Below are 17,316 nucleotides of genomic sequence, written 5' to 3' on the forward strand. Positions count from 1 at the left end.
CTATCCGGACTTTACACTCATGGTGCAGGAGGCCCGTCGGAAATACAATGGGGTTAAGGCCACCCTCAGAAACTTTGGCCTGAGATATGGCATGCTCTATCCTGCCAGATTGCGAGTCTATTTCGATGGCAGTGCCCGTATTTTCGACACCCCCTCTGAAGTGTAGGAATTCTGCCACGCACAAACAAAACAACAACCAGACATTAGCCGATTGGGCCAGATCCTCCCCTCCATTCAGCGGCTCCAATGGAAGCATTGAACTTTTTTCAAGTGCAGGCACTGGCTGACTTTACCTCACTGTTCATTGTCCATTTGATAATATGTCTGGATGGGGATAAGTACGAAATGTTACAGATGGCTGGATGACTGACGTGGCGTAGCCACCCCTCCTGGTGTACACCTTTGGTATGTTTCTAGAGATGCGGATATACCGATACGGGGATTTCTCATGTTAGTTTCAAGTCGCTTGGTATATCAGGTTTTGTTGGATCCTGTGGTTTATGCCTCACTCTTTTCATGGTGAGGTTGGGTGGGGGGTGGAGGTCAACTTTCTTCATATAGACATTCTGAGTTATTTACAGTTATGCTCACTGTCTAATTTTACTTTTATCAACGATTATTTGTACTGGTCATAGATGTCAAGCCCATTAGATGGCCCAGCTAGGTAATATCAGCGGTCCCTCTGGTTTGTACCTGCTGTCCTGGAATGTCGGAGGACTGAATGACCATCGTAAGAAAAGGCATATTGTTCACTATCTGCTACGTCACAACATTGACATTGCTTTTTTACAGGAAACACACTTGTCCAAATCTGACTCCGCACATTTTGCTTGAAGCTGGGGTACGCACAGATATTTTTCCAACTTCTGCAATTATTCCCTTGGCACAGCAATTATTATCCATAAAAGGGCACCTTTCAGTCTTCGCTCCACCATTGGGGATAGTGAGGGCAGATACATAATCGTCACAGGATCATTAATGCGTCATAGCATAGCCCTGTTAGTGCCTATGCCCCGAATACTGACTCTCCGGAATTCTTTCATTCCTTACAGGCCCAGCTTATTAAGTTGGACTCTATCCCGCTGCTGGTGGGGGGTAATTTCAATTTACTCCTTAACCCCGCCTTAGACAGCATCTCTTAAACCCCTGCAACTAAACCGCGGGCTCGCGTGCGCTTCTAGATCTATGTGACCGATTATATCGCTCCTCGATATATGACGCAAGCGAAACCCTTCCACCACTGAATACCGCATTATGCCACCCAGCACAACACTTGTACCAGGATAGGTTATTGGCTTATCTCCCCGGACATATCCTGCTGGTACCAATCAATCGCGACCCTCCCGAGAACATACTCCGACCATTCCCCAATTAAACTTCTCCTTAGTGTGCCCACACCAGATGGGTACGAGCGACAGTGGCAATTTCCTAGCCGAGCCCTCAATGACGTTCTCTTCTACTTGAAGCCATTGAAGAATACTTTTCCATTAACACCGCATAGGTAGATTCCTGGGCAGTTCTATGGGAAGGGTTCAAAGCATACATTAGGGGCGTCTGCATTGCCAAGCATGCCTGGGTACTAAAAGCTCTACGAACGTCACTCTCTCGTCTGGAACAAGATTTGAGCGACATAGATAGCGTCACAATAAATAGTTCTGACCCAGAGGTGACCAAGCGTCGCCTTGCCCTCCTTACCAAATATAGGGAATCTGCCGACCGCGAGATACTTTTTTTAAGCAAATATCACACTGCATGTCGCTATGGCGAAGGCAAGCTACCAGGCTGGGCGCTGGTGCAGATGCTCCACCCCCGTACAGCAAAGCTTACATCACTGAGTTGAGATCCTCCACAGACCAGACGCTCACAGGCACCTCGGAGATCCGTAATGAATTCTTCGACTATTATACATCACTATACACTTCTAGAGTAGGACAAGACCCCACTGAGCAGGAATTGTACCTATCTGAGATCACTCTGGTCTATCTAGAGAAGAATATGCAGGATTTCTTAGCCAAACCGATCTCAGAGGACGAGGTAATTAGCGCCATTGTGGTCCTTCGGGGCTCCTTGGCCCCTGGTCTGGATGGCTTTACGGGGGATTTATATAAGCTATACAAGGACTTACTGGCGTCTCAACTGATTGAGGTGTATGCGGAAGCCCTAAAAAGGTAAATCCTACCCCCCACCCTTCGCAAGGCTGTCGTTCTACTCCTTCCCAAACCTGGAAGTGACCCGTCCCATTGTGGGTCATACCGCTCCCCTGTCCTTACTAAATTTAGACTATAACATTTTGGCCAAGGTTCTCGCCATGCACTTGTATCTCCTGATGGAATTTATAATTTCCCCGTCCCAATCTGGTTTTGTCCCCCATCGATCCACTTCACTGAATCTGAGGACGCTTTTTTCGATACTCCACAGGATTAATCCTGAAGTCCCGGCAGCCGCCGCCATACTGTTGGACACTGAAAAAGCGTCTGACTCACTATAGTGGCTCTTTTTTGTGTCCGTCATGCGCCGCATGGGAATGCCTATGGGATTTATCGGCACCGCTGACTTATTGTATAGCCGCCCCACAGCAAGACTTTGCTTGGACGGTACACTCTCCCAGCCCTTCTCTCTATCCCGGGGCACCCGGCAGTGCTGTCCCCTGTCTCCCTTACTGTTCATTCTTGCCATGGACCCCTTAAGCAGACTTTTCCAGGAGTAGCATTTACAGAGGGGCCTCCAAGTCAACACTGGCCCGCTATTGGTCTCACTCTACGCAGACAACACTATTCTTTGTTAGGGAACCTCATGTTAACCTGTAGCCTCTTATTAGCGAAATAATCAGATTTGGACAACCTTCTGGTCTGGGCATCAACTGGCGCAAGTCAGTTATTTTCCCCTTAATCTCGAGCTCGCTGCAGTGGGAGTGTGAATTCCCCCTTGAATAGTGCACAGATTCCATGAAGTATTTGGGCATACATATTCACTTAGACGCAGCTCATATCCTCCGCCTCAATTATGGTCAAGCAGTTAGCGCCCTCGAGCTTCAAATAGAGAGATGGCTGTGCTTACCATTATCCATCGCTGGCAGAATAGCAATAATGAAAATGGTCGTACTCTCCAAATTTTTATATCTTTTTAATAACATCCCCATACCCCTCCCGAATTGTTTTTTTAACATTACCCTCCCATCTTATTGGATTGGTCTGGGGGGGCAGACATCCCAGCGTGCGTTGGCAAGTACTGACCCTGCCATATGAGAGAGGGGGATTTGGTGTACCCAACTCCCTACTATACTATTTAGCAGCCCAATGCAGCTGCGCATTTGCTTGGTTCCACCCAGACGCTAGGATTCCATTTCTACGCTCCGAGGCTGACTTCGTACTGCCTGAGAAGCTGTCAACAGTGTTACCCAAGGGCATACCTAGAGACCCCAACGACATACAGACAGTCTCTACTACTAGTTGGGCCTGGGAAAAACTGAGGCGGATTACGGGCATTTCCACGCTATATTCATCAGCTTTACCCATCCCTAATGCCCGCTGGCTACCTATCACGGGGGAGAGACTGGTGCAGCGCACATTGGCCAAATTCGACATCACTAAAGCGGGGGACCTGTTCCCTAATGGACATGTCTTCTCTATTGCGGATGAGGAACGCTTCCGCAATGCCGCATTCATGGATCGCATCATCATGGGACATATCCGTTCGGTATTGCAGGCATCTCTGCCCGGTTTTCCCATTGAGCCAGATTCGTTCACCCCACTCTCGATAGTCACCGAGAGTCAGGGAGGGTTCCACCTACACCTCGTATCTAAATTATACAAGGCACGCTTAGAGACCATTCCGGTCACTGACAACAAGATTCACGAAGACTGGGAAGACTCTTAGGACGTACCATCACATACGACCAATGGGCCAGATGTTGTACAGTAACAAAAGAAGTCTCTTTAAAATCCAACATAAACTGCTCCATTTTAAATTTCTGCGCAGAATGTACGTCACCCCGGCCAGATCCCACAGGATTGACCTGTCTAGACCGCACATTTGTCGTAAATGTAATGCTCCATACTCTGACTTCGTCCATCTCACGTGGACATGTCCCAAAATATTGTCATATTGGGAGTCTATACACGAGACACTGGGAGACATGACTGAATTGACTCTTATCCCCTGGCCTGATATTACCATATTAGGCTATGTGGTAAACTCCTCAAAGGAATACGGAGGTTTGTCTCCCTTAGTTTTCTGGTGGCCAAAAGGGAAATCACACCACATTGGGGCTGTAAAACAGTTCCGACGGTACAAAGCTGGCTGAACAGCCTAGCATTCTGCTACACCAACAGCGAAGTTTATTCCGCCACATTGCCACGCACCTCACGTCCTAAAGATGTCTGTGGGCCATTCAGGGCTTACACTGGAGCCAAACGACGAACTACTGATTCTCAGCTTGAACAGGGTATAGCCCCAACCGGAGTGGGCTGATCAGCTTGTGCAGTATAGTCACCTGTTTCCAAATGTCACTATACGAATGGCCTAAGTTGTTTTTGTTTGATTATGTGCATTCGTTTGGAATTATCTTTTTGCGGGAAGGCTGGGTGCTGGGCGGTTGGAGGTGAAAGTTATTCTCTTGATGGCGCAGACATCCCAATGGGGATGTATTTACAAATGTGAATTGTTTCTCTCCTTTCTCCTTTGTTAATCGGCACATTGTCTTTCATATGGGCAGCATCATTGTGGGATTCCGATAATGTAAAAATGACAGTGAGCGTACATGTTCATATCGCTGTAATGTACTAAAATGGTAAATAAAGTTAAAAAAAAAACACCCACCGAAAATAAATTAATGCCCTTTTATGAAAATATGCAGATTTCTGTATCGGCCCTGTGCATTTCTACTACTGTGTAAGCCTCTTTACTAAAATTCCTTTTTTAAACCCCCTTACCTATCAATCCACACAGTTATTGGCCTGGCAGTCAAGGCAAAGTGTATTTAGAATCACTCAAACAGCACCCAATTTCCGTTTTTATCCACATTTAAAAATAAATATAGACAAGAAAATAAATGTTTTTCTATCTGTATTTATCTGTAAAAACAGAAAACAAGGAGCCTTGATCATGACAATCCCTTCCTTTTGTCTAATTTTGATAGTTATTAAACATTCTTGGGATCTTGCATCACTTCCTGTTGACCCAGTCCTGGTTCACTTTAATGGCATCATGCCACCTAGGAATTCCCACTGTGCCCTAATTATGCACTTTAATGCTAGGCATGGACATCATTTAGGGGTTGCCAGGGGTCACAGCTGTGCCCTGTGACCCATGGCTTTCATTTGCGATCCCTGGCCTCGGAGGTAACAAAATCAGTGACAGGAACACAGTGGCATCTCTTCCTTAGGGACATTGTTTGGGGCTCCAATCTGGTTTATTGTATAATGTTGTTTTTTTTTGCACAGTATATTATTCACTATTAGTGGAATTAAGAAATGGATTACAATTACCTGAAATATGACCCTCCCGAAAAGCAGAAGCAAATAAAAAATGCTTCTAAATGTATGTTGTTTGCCTGCCTGCTGCAGGTGAGTTTGCTTATGTGCGATTGTGTGTATGTGTAAGCATGTGTGTTTGAGTGAACTCTAAGGTCAAATGATGAGTGATGTAACTTCTGCTGTACCTGGCCTTTTGGTGAATTGACGTTCATGATGTTAGGACCACTGTAAAGCACAGTCTTGATCCCTTGGCCTTCAGTAACTCAGATGTTGATATCTTCTGATTGTTTTTTTTTGTTTTAGGGTATTCAGTTGTTTTGGCATACTGGAACGATCTGTGGGAGAAAATTACTCCATGATTTGTCTTGATGACAAACATTCCAATTTCCTTACATATGTTGCACACTCACATTCCTAGAGTAATCGATCTTTTTGTCTATCACCGCAGCTGTTGCTGCATGCTAGTTCTTAATATATAGAATGACTGAATGTCAGTGAGCTACCCAACAAACCCTGACCCCACCCCTTTTTCCCCTAATTGCTCCCTTCTAATCTCTCTCACCTTTTTAGAGACCTCCATCGCGTGTGTAGATGATCTCTCTCCCCCACGTTTTGCAATACTGCAGCTAAACTTTAATTTTTCCCTTTTCGCATCTGCCTTTTCTGGTGGACATGAATATGATATAATTTACATTTTCCAGAGATGTTTTGACTGAGGTGCTTCAGCCAGGTGTCACCACATCCGAAGGCACTTCTCCTGTCTAACAAAGCCCTCTCGGATGTGCTACTCGAGGCCTTGTCCAAACCTTGCACACCAAGTGAGAAGGCGCCAGGACCAACTGGAGCCATACTGCACCGATACCCAGGGTTCAGGGTACTTTGCAGCAACCAAAGCCTGTTTGAGCCCAATCCTGACCTCGGACTCCACGACTGAGCAGCCGTCAAGGGATTTCAGCACCGCAAAGACCCACTTCAGGAGTGGCCCAGCTGTCCTGTTTTTGTCCCCTCAACTCGGGAGACCGACAGTCGTGAGTGCCCATGATGCGCAAGCCCAGCTGACCTAACCACTCCGCACCCGAGAGCCGACTATGCTTCCTTGCTCCTGGACTTGTTCCCAAGTCTGCAGCCTGTTTCTAAGTGGCCTCCCCTCTCTCCTTTGGTGTAGAGCACAAGGCGAGCAGAACCTCTGCACTCGACGGTCCAGAGCAGCTAAAGACTAACTGCAGGTGGTTCCTTGGACCTTGAGCCCCTACCACCTTAAGACCTGAAGGGGACCACCGCCAACCTCTTCCAAGTCATTGTATGCAGTATATGCCTTTTTTCCCATAAGAAAGCATTACTGCATAAAAACACATTTAAGGGAACATTTTACTTACATGTGACAATATTTCGGAAAGTACTTACTTGATACTAAAGTTCTTGGTGTTGAAATTTATATAAAAATACATGATATTTTTCTAAATTGGTCTAGGATTTATTCTTGCTTGGCTCATTTATTGCCTCTGTGAGTACAACAAATGCTTAGCACTACCCTCTGATAAGATTTTACTGTTTGCCTACTCAATGGCAAAAGAGAGCATTTGGGTTTGTTACTTGTGCCTCTGGAAACCAATAAGAGTAGCCTGGACTCTCTACACAGTGTACCTCATTTTGGTGCACTATATAGAGAGCCAGCTTCCTACTGAGGATAAACTTGTGTCACTTAGTTGAGTTTTGCGATTCTCATGGTGGATGTACATTCCAAATTGGTTGTAGTAATGTTTGTGTGAGATTGTGACAAAAACACCATCAGTGTTGGAGGATATTTTTAGAGAAGAAGGTTATCCAGTTAAATTAATCACTGATAATGGGGCACAACTGACATAGTTCAAAATATCAAGATTTTTTCATACTTGTGGTATTTTACATTTATGAAAATCATTTAAAAAAAAAAACTCCAGCAAACGGTGTTGTTTAGCAGGCCAACTATATGGTGAAGGGGGGGAGTGAGGGCTCTCACCCCTGGGGTTCAGAAACTCATCTGTGGTGGCAGGTTGGTCAGGCCCAGTCAGCTAGAACACTACAGGACTGGTTGGTTTCAGGGGGTACTTCTAAGGTACCCTCCTGGTGCATGTATTAATAAATCCAACACTGGAATCACTGTGAGGTTTTTTTATACAAGGTTTTTGATACCAAACACCATAGGTTTCAGTGAAGCCATATGGTAGCTGGAAAACTCGTTTTGACTAGTTCGCCATACATACCTTAAGAAGGCTTCTCCGTTTACATGTGCTGTCAATAATTAGTACAGGGGCAGATCTTCTCATGCAGATATGTCCTCACATGTAATATAATGCACCCTGCCGTAGGTCTGTGAGGCCTGCTGTTGGGATGACTTACGAATATTACATGTATTGTTAAGGCACCTGGCACACAAGTGTGTGGCATGTCATGTTTTCACTTTTTGGAGTACCTTGTTACGGAGCCTGCAGTGTGCATGTGTTTGGTGCAGGGTCCCTTAGAGGAGCACAAGATATGCTGCAGCTCTTAGGGACCCCTTGTGGTACCTATGCCCTAGTTACCAGATGTACCATTTATTTGGTACTTAGAGGTGGTAAAGGTCTGCTCACTTTGGGTTCAAGTGACCATTTGTCTTGTTTTGGGGATGGAACACTGGCACTGGGGATCTGGTTAGAAGGATACCAGTGCACTTAGTCAAAATTGCATCGAATTCCAGGCAAACAGTTGAGGTACTTCTGCAACAAAAACCCAGTGTTGGACTTGGCCCTTCTGGCAGGTTCACCCCTAAACTTTTTGCTTTTGATATGTGACTTAGTGTTAGTGATTTTTGGTTTCTGCGCACTTTACCACTGTGTCCCAGGGTAAAGTGCGTGCGTGTAGTGAGGTTGGCCTGCCCTCCCATAGGAATGTATGAGGAATATATGTGTCCATGTTAGTTCCTGATGCGTGGGGAGTGCAAGCTCGAGTTTGGTATATGCGGACTGTGTGATTAAATGCTGCGCGATGATGTGTGCGGCATAATTGTGTCTAGTGTGGAAGTGCCACTTCTAGAAGTTGGCATTTATGTGTAAATTATGTGAATTGGCTGTCTGGCTTGTGATTGGCTGGAGCTGGCTGGTGAGCCTGGCTCCATGAGTCATGATGGGTCTGCCCCGGTGGTGAATGGGAGATCTGCATGTGTGATGTGAGGGAGGAGTGCACCTGGGACCTGAATAGGGCTGGGCTTTCCCCCCACAATGCTGGCTCCGCCCCCTGTGGTGCGTCTAATGACCCTAGCCTGGCCAGTGAATGGAAAGGGTGGCTGAGCACAACAAAGTGCCCCAAAACCAGTTGCATCTGGTTTACCATCACCCTGCAGCCTCAAACAAAGGATTTCTCTGTATAAAAAGGGGCTGTGTCCCCTTGCTAAATGTTCTCTTCCTGGATCCTTTTCTTGAGGGGGGCTGCTGCTGCTGGGCGCCAGGAGGACCGCCACTGGGGATTGCCTCCCTGCCTAGGAGGACCCTGTGAGCTGGCCCCTGGGCCCAGCCTTGCCCCCCCACCTCCTAAAGGACGTTCATGGGACATTTTGAACTGTAGCGCCTGGGAGCGCTCTCTTTATCACCCTGTGGGCGCTGGATTTCTTAACTGCTGGAAAAGCGCTTTATTTTCCTAGGAGCGCAGCGCTGCTGTTTTCCCTCGCAGCGCTGGGCTGTCTAGAGGGACTCCCCGGCGTGGGGTCCCCCCTGGTGTCTGGTTCCTTGCGGCACGGGTGCCCACCCCGCTCAGCCTGCCGCTTATTGCCCCTATTTACTTAATATACGGGTGCTCACCCCGTGTTTGTCTCCACCTGCCGGGCCGCCGCGCTGCCTGCGACGACCCGGAAGTGCCCCAGAGACCCGAAAATGCAGGCCAGCCGAAGGCACACGAAGCGGACGGGAGCCCACCCCGCGCTCCTGTCCCCAGAAGAAGATTGCTGCTGCCTAAACTGCTGGGAGCCTCGGAGGCTCCAAAGAGGAGCTGCCACCCCCGCCGTCGCCGCCTCTGTCAGCAGAAGCGGAGAAGCTGGTGAGTGATGGGGCGGGAAGGAGCACGGATATAGTTAAAGCCCACGAGGGCTCCGGGCACCATTGCCAGCAGAGGGGGCGTCGGGGCACATTGCTGGTGCCCGCCCCCTCCTGCAGCTGCTCAGTTAATTGTGGTGCGCCATCGTTCGTAAAGGCCCCGTAGAGGCCCGGGCATAACCTTTGAGTGGCCCTGAGAGGCAGCGGGCCACTCCACCGGTGTTTTCGCTCACCCCAGGGCCCCAAATGTTTGTTTTAAGCCCGAGGGGCTCCCGGGGCATTCCGTTGCGGGCATCAAGTCCATTGCCCGAGTTGTAGAAGAGAGGGGGGCGTCGGGGCACATTGCCGGTGCCTGCCCCCCGCAGTGGTATCGTCATTTAAAGGCCAGATTGAGTGGTAGAGAGTCCCCCGTTGGCAGCGGGCCGCTCCCACCTTGCCCCACCTGGTTATTTAGAGCCAGCGAGGCTCCTAAAGCCCCAAGTATTTGTTCTTGAGCCCACGAGGCTCACGGGGCCACAGTTGTTTTGGTTGCTAGAGCCTGCGAGGCTCCCACGATGTTCTTGGGCACAGTGGTTTTATTGTGAGCCCCCAAAAGAGAGCCAGGGGGCACGTTGGTGCCAGGCTCCCTGCTACAGCTGCCCAGCACTTAGTGGGCAGCTGCTCCGTTTAGGCCCCCTGACATTTGGGACACAGGGCGTTTCAGCCCCAGAGAGGCCAGTTGGCCTGGGGACAGTCACAGGTTGTGGCCTACGTGTTTTATGCGCAATTATGCTCTTCCTGCACCTCTGAATGTGTTTTTATGCAGCAGGTGTAATGTTTTCATGCCTATATCCCTAAATGTATAGTGATACTTAGGTGGTTGTTCTTCCTAGTACAGGTGTTGCTAGTGAGGTCCTGGTTCCCTCCGTGATATTTTCCTAAGGTGGTTAGGGTTGCGTAGGTGGTACTTACCTTTTACCAGTGATTACTGGTTTTGTGCTACAGTGATTTTATATTCTATGTTCTAAGTGCTAATTCTACCAAGTGCTAGTTCTAAAAGTGCCTATTCCTGACAGTGGCCCTCGTGGCCCTGTCCCATGTCCATACTCCCCTGTAAATTCTACCCGTGCCTATGGCACATTGTAAAGTGTGTATTTATTATCTAATGTGTTTGGTATAATACAAAAGCTATTTTTATATATAACCTTGTGTGAAGTTTCCTTTGTGGTGGGCCTTGGGTGTGTTGCTGGGTGCGCGCGCAAACGCTTTACACCTTTCCTCCGAGATAAGCCTGACTGCTCGTGCCAAACTTCCAAGGGGGTGAGCAGGGGTTATCTTGACGGGTGACTTCCTTGCCCTGACGTAGAATGGTGGTTTCTGACTGACTTTGGCGCAAGCCTTAGCCAACCAGAAATCCCATTTCTAACATTGTTGGTCAGCAGTGGGAAAAGGACTTGTGTTTGCGCTGTACCGCAGTGGCAACTGGCTGCACCACAAAACTCTGCATTTTACATAATCACATTTTGGGGATAATTGTTTTTAAGTTTATGCTGAAATTCATTTCTTGGGAAATGTGTTTCTTGTGCACAGTGAGTTAGGTGTCACTAGCTTTGGGTGGTTTCTATCCCCTAAGTGCAGTGTGAGTTTTTCTATATTCACCAAAGGGTGGGATCCAGTGGTGGCAGCGTGATAGTGTCCAGTACATTTGTTCCCCACCCCGCTCCCAGAGTTTGGTACCTGTGTCACGTGGGGTCAGGTTGAGAAATCAGGGGCGGTAGAAACTGCCTTACCAGTCCGAGGTGGGGGTTGTGTGTGGATGAATGGTGTGTGGCACTAGACAAGTGAGTGTGAGTTCTCTGGGATAGGGAGCTTGCTGAATACTTTGTGAATTGTGTACTATTGCTTCAGCTCAGTCTGTTAGGTCCCCTGTGTTGCACGTGTCCCTGAGCGTCCTGCCCAAAATGGAGTCTGCTTTTAATTTCTGTGGTCTGCTTTGATACAGTATGGATGAGTTGGTAGAGTTCTGTGAAGAAAGAGAGATACAGCAGTGAATGGGTCAGACACCTCATCCAAACTGAGGGACAATCTGATCCTGTGGCAGAAGGATGACTAGGAACGTGAGCGCAGTGAGGAAGATAGGGCCCGGGCCGCACGCCATGAGGGTGGTGGGTCTGAGGGGAGCCCTGAAGAGTCTGAAGAAGAGGAAGAAGATGACAGTGCATGGGCGCCAGCAGATAGCGAAGACCCCATAGATAGGGAGTCCCTTGCTGGGTCCAGTGTAGGGGGCAGCGCCCCATCCCTTTCCCTGTCCCTGTCCCTGTCCCCGTCCCCAGAGGAGTGGGAAGATGGGAGGAAAGAAAGGGAGCCCCGGCTGGCTTTGGAACAGCTCAGGTTAGAGCATGCTCAGGCGATGGCGCAGCTGGGTGTTAAGAAGCAACAGCTAGAGACCGAGAGGGTCTTAGCGCAGGAGAGGATAGAGGAGGCTGAGAGGGCCTTCACCAGAGAGAAATTACCTCTGGAGGGTAGACTATCCCCTGCGCGCAGTTATAGTTGTCTGGACTCCCCAGGGAGGGTTGAGTCCAGTGGTGGCAGCTATATAGAGCCCAGTGCGAGAAGTCCCATTCCCAGTTCCCAGAGTCTGGTACCTGTTTCCCCAAGAGGAGGAGTTAAGGTTGAAATTCAGGGGCAGTAGGAAACTGTCTCACCAGGATTGGGGGGAGTTTATGGATGACTGTTCCGATGCACTGTGTGTTTGGCTGGCGACTAACCCGGACCAGAAGGTGTGGGGAGTAATGAATATGTTTCTCAAAGAGCAGTTCCTCAGTATTTGTTGTCCAGGGTTGCGCCAGCACCTGTTGAGGTTTGAATACTTTTGTCCTTAGGACCTTGCAGAGGAAGCAGACCGCTGGGAAAGGGGCAGAGGTTCTGCAGAGTTACTGATGAGTGATACCAAGAGTTGTGGTTCAGGTATCTTCCAGCCCAGCGTGGTGGAAGAGGTTCAGAGTAGCCCAGCTAGGTCCCAGAGTAGTGAGGGGGGGTGTAGGGGCTTACTACCTGTCTCAGTGGAGCGGGAGTGAGTGGGTGGCTGAGAGTCCCCAGACGCCCGAAGCCCTATCTCAGAACCTGGGTGGTTTCTTTAGGGAACACCAGGTTGGGGACCTAGGCTGTCCTGTTAGTCCATTTGAGGAAGATCACCTAGTGTCTAGGGAAGCTGGAGCATCTGTAAATAGAGCTCAGTGGTTCTAGTGTCCGGCAGTGCCACTCCAGTTGGGAGGGCACAGAAATCCGAAGTGAGGAGTGAATGGGGGATGTGTTCCACAGTGGAAGAACCAGTGGGTCAGGGACTACCCAGTTGGGCTAAGTTCCCGTGTAGTGACCATGGTGACACCACTTCTGTTCTGGGGGATCTTCGCGCACTGTCAGATGGACAGGGGACGGGAGATCTGCGCCAGACAGGCGGTCACACGACATATGAGTCATGTGTTAGCCTCATGGGGATGGTGTGTAAGTCCCCAGAAGTCCTGGAGTGCCAGGCAAGTATTCCGCCAGAGGTTTTAGACCAAAGGTTGGGAGGCCAGGTTCAGGATCCGCCTGACCTGAAAGGTGGGACGTCTGTAACCAGCGTCCTGACTGGTTCATCTTCCAGGGGTACCGCTCCAGTTGGGAGGGTACAGAACTCTGGAAGGGGGTGCAGAGGGTGGGAGAGCCCGCCTCTGACCCCGGTGCAACCTGAGGGGTTAAACCCTAGGTTGGGAGAATGGTGTTCTAAGGGTACCCCTCGCAGGAGGAGGAGGAACCCTAGACGGAGAGGTAGGGGGAGGAGAGCCTCCCCTGAGACTCCTGGTCCGCCTGAGGGTGTAGACCCTAGGCTGGAGAACCAGTGGCAGTCTAGCCCTGTCCTACAGACAGGAAGAGTGGAGAATGGCTACTATGTACCAGGGGTTACTACCCCCCACTCAGTGAATAGGCAAGGACCAGTGGCACATGGGTGGCCCAGGGCCTGGTCCTGGCCGCGGACAGCTTGGAAGTACCAGTGGGGTAGCCCAGTTGGTCCAGACAGTGGTTTTAGAAGGAATCCCATGGGTTCACCGTGGCGTAGAACAGGAGGGTGTCCGTGAAGTTGCAGGCCCGCGTCTGTGTTCTATCGCCCAAAGCAGGGAGCCCATCACGGTGGTGATTGGTCTACCCTGCGTTTTGGCTGGAAGGGGGTTGTGTTGGACTTGGCCCTTCTGGCAGGTTCACCCCTAAACTTTTTGCTTTTGATATGTGACTTAGTGTTAGTGATTTTTGGTTTCTGCGCACTTTACCACTATGTCCCATTGTAAAGTGCGTGCGTGTAGTGAGGTTGGCCTGCCCTCCCATAGGAATGCATGGGGAATATATGTGTCCATGTTAGTTCCTGATGCGTGGGGAGTGCAAGCTCGAGTTTGGTATGTGCGGACTCATGTGATTAAATGCTGCGCGATGATGTGTGCGGCATAATTGTGTCTAGTGTGGAAGTGCCACTTTTAGAAGTTGGCATGTATGTGTAAATTATGTGAATTGGCTGTCTGGCTTGTGATTGGCTGGAGCTGGCTGGTGAGCCTGGCTCCATGAGTCATGATGGGTCTGCCCCGGTGGTGAATGGGAGATCTGCATGTGTGATGTGAGGGAGGAGTGCACCTGGGACCTGAATAAAGCTGGGCTTTCCCCCCACAATGCTGGCTCCGCCCCCTGTGGTGCGTCTAATGACCCTATCCTGGCCAGTGAATGGAAAGGGTGGCTGAGCACAACAAAGTGCCCCAAAACCAGTTGCATCTGGTTTACCATCACCCTGCAGCCTCAAACAAAGGATTTCTCTGTATAAAAAGGGGCTGTGTCCCCTTGCTAAATGTTCTCTTCCTGGATCCTTTTCTTGAGGGGGGCTGCTGCTGCTGGAGCGCCAGGAGGACCGCCACTGGGGATTGCCTCCCTGCCTAGGAGGACCCTGTGAGCTGGCCCCTGGATCCAGCCTTCCCCCCCCCCACCACCTCCTAAAGGACTTTCATGGGACATTTTGAACTGTAGCGCCTGGGAGCGCTCTCTTTTTCATCCTGTGGGCGCTGGATTTCTTAACTGCTGGAAAAGCGCATTATTTTCCTAGGAGCGCAGCGCTGGGCCGCCTGTCTAGAGGGAAAGGGGTCCCCCTGGTGTCTGGTACTTTGCGGCGCGGGTGCCCACCCCGCTCAGCCTGCCGCTTATTGCCCCATATTTACTTAATATACGGGTGCTCACCCCGTGTTTGCCTCCACCTGCCGGGCCGCGCTGCCTGCGACGACCCGGAAGTGCCCCAGAGACCCGGAAGTGCAGGCCAGCCGAAGGGACAGGAAGCAGACGGGAGCCCACCCCGCGCTCCTGTCCCCAGAAGAAGATTGCTGCTGCCTAAACTGTTGTGAGCCTCGGAGGCTCCAAAGAGGAGCTGCCTCCCCCGCCATCGCCGCCTCCGTCAGCAGAAGCGGAGAAGCTGGTGAGTGACGGGGCGGGAGGGAGCACGGATATAGTTAAAGCCCACGAGGGCTCCGGGCACCATTGCCAGCAGAGGGTGCGTCAGGGCACATTGCCGGTGCCCGCCCCCTCCTGCAGCTGCTCAGTGGATTGTGGGGCGCCATTGTTCGTAAAGGCCCCGTGGGGGCCCGGGCATAACCTATGAGCGGCCCGAGAGGCAGCGGGCCGCTCCACCGGTGTTTCCGCTCACCCCAGGGCCCCACATTTGTTGTTTTAAGCCCCGAGGGGCTCCCGGGGCATTCCGTTGCGAGCCTCAAATCCATTGCCCGAGTTGAAGAAGAGAGGGGGGCGTCGGGGCACATTGCCGGTGCCCTCCCTCCCCCCCCCGCAGTGGTATCGTCATTTAAAGGCCAGATTGAGTGGTAGAGCGGCCCGCGTTGACAGCGGGCCGCTCCCATCTTGTCCCACCTGGTTATTTAGAGCCAGCGAGGCTCCTAAAGCCCCAAGTATTTGTTCTTGAGCCCACGAGGCTCACGGGGCCACAGTTGTTTTGGTTGCTAGAGCCTGCGAGGCTTCCACGATGTTCTTGGGAACAGTGGTTTTATTGTGAGCCCCCAAAAGAGAGCCAGGGGGGACGTTGGTGCCAGGCTCCCTGCTACAGCTGCCCAGCACTTAGTGGGCAGCTGCTCCGTTTAGGCCCCCTGACATTTGGGACACAGGGCGTTTCAGCCCCAGAAAGGCCAGTTGGCCTGGGGACAGTCACAGGTTGTGGCTTACGTGTTTTATGCGCAATTATGCTCTTCCTGCACCTCTGAATGTGTTTTTATGCATCAGGTGTAATGTTTTCATGCCTATATCCCTAAATGTATAGTGATACTTAGGTGGTTGTTCTTCCTAGTACAGGTGTTGCTAGTGAGGTCCTGGTTCCCTCCGTGATATTTTCCTAAGGTGGTTAGGGTTGCGTAGGTGGTACTTACCTTTTACCAGTGATTACTGGTTGTGTGCTACAGTTGCTATTTTGTGCTACAGTGATTTTATATTTTATGTTCCAAGTGCTAATTCTACCAAGTGCTAGTTCTAAAAGTGCCTATTCCTGACAGTGGCCCGCGTGGCCCTGTCCCAAGTCCATACTCCCCTGTAAATTCTGCCCGTGTCTATGGCACATTGTAAAGTGTGTATTTATTATCTAATGTGTTTGGTATAATACAAAGGCTATTTTTATATATAACCTTGTGTGGAGTTTCCTTTGTGGTGGACCTTGGGTGTGTTGCTGGGTGCGCGCGCAAACGCTTTACACCTTGCCTTCGAAATAAGCCTGACTGCTCGTGCCAAGCTACCAAGGGGGTGAGCAGGGGTTATCTTGGCGGGTGACTGCCTTGCCCTGACGTAGAATGGTGGTTTCTGCCTGACTTTGGCGCAAGCCTTAGCCAACCAGAAATCCCATTTCTAACACCCAGTTCCCTACACCTGTGCATTGTGGATTTCACGTCATGTTTTTACTAGTCATTTGACGCATTCAGCTTTATACAGTGTAAGAACCTTCCAGAATTACCAGCTTTAGCCCTGCATTGTTATGTTATAGTTGTGCTGGCTGAACTTCCTGGTGAGGCATCCATGAGTCAGTCTGCAATGACATTTTATCTACTTGCCACAAGCTGGCGATGTTCAAACATCATGAGAGAATGTGACTTGGTGTAAGAAAGTGACTATACAACCTTACAACCCTTTTTTTCAGTGTCTCACTGTTCTGCGTATTGTTCACTTAAGTTGCGTACTTGTTAAAATATAGTTATATTATTGCAGTTTTCACTTATCTTATACTTACCTTTTATTTGTTTTTAGTGGAAGGTTCTTTAATTTACTTTGCTTGATGGAGCATATCGATGTCGTGTTAAAATGGTACCGGGAGCTGATACCTTCGGTAAGGAGATGCCGGACTGCAACTAGGAATTGCTTAATCTAATGCTGCAAATATGCAGATAACAATCTATATGCATGTTTTGTCCATTAGCTCTACTACCCCAATTCGAGGGGCATGATGGATCTCCTTCAGGCCCTAGACACAGACAATCGTTTGGCGATGATCCCTCAGATATGGAAAGGTGAGTAGTTTTAATTTGTCACTTCATGATCCTTAGACTAATTTACCTTAAACAGTAGAATAATTGGGTGCGACTCCTGGGTGGCGATTTCAGGTGATCACACGTTTTGCTGATTTTGGAAAGATGCCTGTATTTATCATATGGCCCACAGCACCCTCATTTCACTTTTAAAGTAGCCACTAGCTGGTTTTGTTTCCTGGTGCCTATGTAGCTCCGAAGTATAAACTGTGAAATTGATAATTTTAGCTGAGATGG

General features: G+C 49.7%; 1 protein-coding gene across 1 annotated transcript in view; it reads left to right on the plus strand.

The window, feature by feature from the left end:
- PTCD3 (pentatricopeptide repeat domain 3) overlaps positions 1-17,316 on the plus strand; it is a 154,892-nt gene that overhangs the window by 93,361 nt on the left and 44,215 nt on the right. Inside the window, exons 18-19 of the mRNA XM_078678661.1 lie at positions 16,802-16,880; positions 16,971-17,061. Of these exons, the coding sequence (XP_078534787.1) occupies positions 16,802-16,880; positions 16,971-17,061 (170 nt within the window). The remainder of the gene's footprint in view (positions 1-16,801; positions 16,881-16,970; positions 17,062-17,316) is intronic.

Source organism: Lissotriton helveticus, chromosome 2_2 (assembly GCF_964261635.1).
Source record: "Lissotriton helveticus chromosome 2_2, aLisHel1.1, whole genome shotgun sequence".
Taxonomy (NCBI): domain Eukaryota; kingdom Metazoa; phylum Chordata; class Amphibia; order Caudata; family Salamandridae; genus Lissotriton; species Lissotriton helveticus.